At 37.3% G+C, this 3,919-nt stretch overlaps 1 protein-coding gene across 2 annotated transcripts in view; it reads right to left on the bottom strand.

Moving 5' to 3' along the window:
- SLC12A2 (solute carrier family 12 member 2) overlaps nucleotides 1-3,919 on the bottom strand; it is a 38,796-nt gene that overhangs the window by 6,244 nt on the left and 28,633 nt on the right. Inside the window, exons 19-23 of one of the 2 annotated variants that reach the window (XM_017735487.1) lie at nucleotides 3,119-3,256; nucleotides 2,434-2,481; nucleotides 838-960; nucleotides 564-675; nucleotides 11-97 (exon numbers count right to left, since the gene is read on the bottom strand). In XM_017735487.1, the coding sequence (XP_017590976.1) occupies nucleotides 11-97; nucleotides 564-675; nucleotides 838-960; nucleotides 2,434-2,481; nucleotides 3,119-3,256 (508 nt within the window). The remainder of the gene's footprint in view (nucleotides 1-10; nucleotides 98-563; nucleotides 676-837; nucleotides 961-2,433; nucleotides 2,482-3,118; nucleotides 3,257-3,919) is intronic. The other variant, XM_017735488.1, reaches the window with a different exon arrangement.

Below are 3,919 nucleotides of genomic sequence, written 5' to 3'. Positions count from 1 at the left end.
GTACTCTTATTTTTCTTTCTTTGGCTTTTTTTTAATATCCCCAAGAACCATAATATCTGAGAAGTCTATCCGGAATTTGCTGAGCAAAGTAGCCATCCTGCATCAGAAAAACAAGCCTTTATACATGATCATAGCCTTAATTCTTTCACAGATGTCTGGTAATAAAATCCACTGGTTTAAGACACAGAAAAAGGCATCTTGAATGTAACAAGGGAGAAAAATCAAACTGACTTGGCAAATGACTATAAATCAACAACATGCTTTGGAAAAAAACCCAGAACAGTTTTACAGCTTTAAAATAAGAGGTCTCCCTTGAAGATAATCTCAGGAAGTATTTGAAAACACAAGTATTAATGTCAGATAATAGTGCATAAAAATTAGTTTGAGGTAACTCATCCAAAAACAACTCTGGGGGAAACAAAACCTTTTTTGCAGAAAGGCAATAGAATATGATTACACCTCAAGCAAAGTACAGCTGAAATAAGGCAAGCAGAAAGAGAAAATAATTCAACGTGTAACATGCTGTATTAGCAATTGAAATGGAACTTCTAAGGCAAACTTACGCTCTTCTGTCATGATCAATCCTGTTTATTTTTCCGCCAATGAACACCCTGATCTTGCAGTCCTTCCACTTCTTCTTGGTTGTAATAAGGTATGGAATCAACAGTGTCAGACCTGTGTTTAGAACAGAATTTCACAAAGATTAAGAAAGTGGGACTTTGTTAAATAGTACAGATTTTATACAGACTGACAGATGTCTATTAATAATTAATCCAAAATTACTCCAGTAAGTTTTTAATCAACATTTAAAGCTTTTTAAAGTATAAAGCACATTACCTCCATCATCAAAGAGCCACCAGACATCAATATTGCTCTTGCCTTGTTTCTTCTGGAACTGAGAACTGGCATCAAGAAGTCTTTGGTCAGCCAAGTTTAAAGGAGAGGACAAGCTCTTTGAATCTGGAAAAAACAGACGGTGAAATTTTGGTTTTGGAGCGTTTTAAGTTTTGCTTAACTGCTTTGAAAATCACAAAAGGCAACTCTTAATATTTTGCGATATACCTACTTTTAAACTAAAAATTTTCCTTTACGCCCCACAACCCAACTCCAAATTTTGATTGACTGGATATAAACTAACTGGCTCTATTTAGGGAGTCTGGAGACTCATAATTTCAGCAGCTGAAGTCACTTAGCAGGCATCTGAGAAATAAAGGATGTGTGAGGTCTTTACACAGGCATTTGCCTGGACAATTTAATTAATTCTGCTCCAGAGCTTTAGGCCACGCACTCCACCTCTTGCAAATGACAGAGTTCCCCTAAAAATATGTAGAAAACTAATTTTACAAGAAAATACCATGTCCTAGGCAATTCTTTCCTTACATCAAGTTTTCTTTAAGCATGTGGTGAAATTAAAAGCTACTTATGCATATTGGGCCCCGACTTTTCCAAAAAGTAGTTTTGCATAACAAAGTTATTTGATTTACTGAGAACAAGACAATAATAGCATTTTCAGTTAGCATAGTATAGATAATTTTTTCTCAACTGTTGGAAAAAACCCCTAACCTCTTTCTCTTAATTAAAACCTCAGTCTGAGCCAGGAGTCTGACATTCGTCTCCATCCTTATTTTATTAGGAATTTTTTAAATTTAGAGCACATCTGTGATTGATTTACATTAATATACTACTTTATTGCATACTGGGACTTCTTCCAAACTGCCATCTTGTGCTTCAAGATGTAATCTCACTTTCCATTATGAAAACACAAAAGCTTCTAGCTGCTGAAGTTACGAAGAAAATGTCAAAACAGTTCAGAAGAACTGTAGTTAAGGCAAAAATACCTGATTAATGCAGAACAAGTCTGAAATAAACCAGGAAGTGAAAACTGCTCAGTTAATTTCTGAAAATGCTGATTTGAATGACTACTTTGCATTATTTCACATGTTCACCTCACTGAGTAGCTGTACTACACCTTAATTTTCAGGATATTGAAGTATTCCAAGTAACAGAGCACAAACCATGGTTTTAGAAGATAAAACTGAGAGCACTTCCACTACACTATCAGATGGTTTTTCCTGAACCAAGCAAGGACCCGGACAGACACCTGAGACACAGAATTAAGAAAGCAGAAAGCTCCTGAACACATTTCAAATGTTGCTTTAAGAGAAAAGCTTTTTAAAATTTGGTTTGTTTTTTTTTTTATTCTGACATTTATGCACAATGTAGCAACTTCTTCTGGGAATTTCCACAATGTTGGCTTTTTTTCACGCCTAGTCCCTAAGGGTGAAGCACATTCTAAAGTAGATATGGAGAAACAAACACTGCATGGTTGGTATTTTCCTCTCAGGTACTTAGGTGCAGAAAGAATTACAAAAGGAAAACTGAAATCAACAATGTGAAAGAATGATTTAACACAAAAAGGTGGAAAATGCCTGCCTTTATTCAACAGTGGTTGTGTTGAAGTCTTTCCATCCTCGTCCTCCTCTGGAAGGTTTTTAAAGATATAAAATAAAAAGGTTAATTTCCTTTGTGATATTAATGAAAACAATACAAATGTAAATTAAAAAGAAACAGAAAACAAAGATGTGAAATGAAGTGCATTTTTGCACAGAGAACAGCACACAAATGCAGTCTTACCAAACCCTAGGATTCATTTGTACTTTAAAAAAACATATATACCTCCACTATCCATCTAACTATTAAGGCTTGTGCTTTGTAACAAAAAAGTTGTTTATTGTCATGTCAAAGCATTCTGAATGATGAACAAACCTTCATAAATTTAGCAGCCTTCCAATCACTCGTAACATACAGATGTGGGGCAAAACCCTCAAGCATTTTTTAAAGTCTCTCAAACTCAGAAACAAAGAAAATGTATTTTAAGTCACTCCCCACCACCTGTTTTATATAGGGGACTAGAAACAAATATTTATTTTACATACTGGTAAGCTCTGAACCAAAGTACTGAAGTGATTAGACATCAACATCTATAAAAGCATGACACTTCCACTCCACTAACAGAAAAATCCCTCAACAATCCCTGGGCAAAGAGAGAGAGAAATGGAGGAGGGAATGAGAGAGAGAAGGAGAGGAAACTCAGCTTTCATTGCTAACCAGCAGTTACCTTTGCGTGGAGTGGGAGTTCTTTCACTGGATGATGGAGCAAAAGCTATGGAAGTGTCTGTCTCAGACTTCTTGCTATAATCCACTTTTACTATGACATCCTTGGTGCAGGGAGACTTCTCTTGGGATGATAGCAAATCTTTGTGAAAGCAAAAAAATATTAGAAGCCACTAAATTGTTACAAATGGTATCAACAGAGATATGTGATTATACAGTGATGGTTTGCAATTAATTAAACGCTATTGCAACTGTTACACCATGGCAAAGAGGGCAGGAGGGCTTCAGAGCACAAAGAGGCAGCTTCTCTGAGCAGAGCTGTCATTTTCTGTTACCTTCCCAGGTTATGGCTGTTGATTGCATTCCCAGAGTCTAAAAACAGAGCTAGGTAACACTGTGGAACTACAACTGCAAGGCAGGAGGGGGGAAATCACTCGGTGCAATGTTTTCCATTTCTACTTTTAACTCGAAGAGGAAGATGAGCCATAAACATGGCACAGACCAAGTGTGTCTGTCTCACTGCCAAGTCTTTTTTCCAGGTTTGGCTTCTCTGGAGCAGCTGTCAGAGCTGAAGCAAACGCTCAGTCCCCAGTGGGTACAAAGATTCTTCTTACACCTTGGTGTCACATTCCCAGTTTTCTCAGCAGTGTTGTTTCCACACTGCAGGTTCACTCCTTGCCATTTCTCACACTCCTCTGCCCTCCTGCACATGGTGACAGGCTCCCTGACTCTCTCCAAATACTGAAAAACATGGGTTTTTTTCCAGTGAAGGAACCCACTCTTTCAGGGGGATGCCCCTCCTTGT

Source organism: Corvus brachyrhynchos, unplaced genomic scaffold, assembly GCF_000691975.1.
Source record: "Corvus brachyrhynchos isolate BGI_N302 unplaced genomic scaffold, ASM69197v1 scaffold325, whole genome shotgun sequence".
Classification (NCBI taxonomy): Eukaryota; Metazoa; Chordata; class Aves; order Passeriformes; family Corvidae; genus Corvus; species Corvus brachyrhynchos.
The sequence above is the reverse complement of the archived record's forward strand: the minus strand, read 5'-3'. Positions and strand labels throughout refer to the sequence as shown.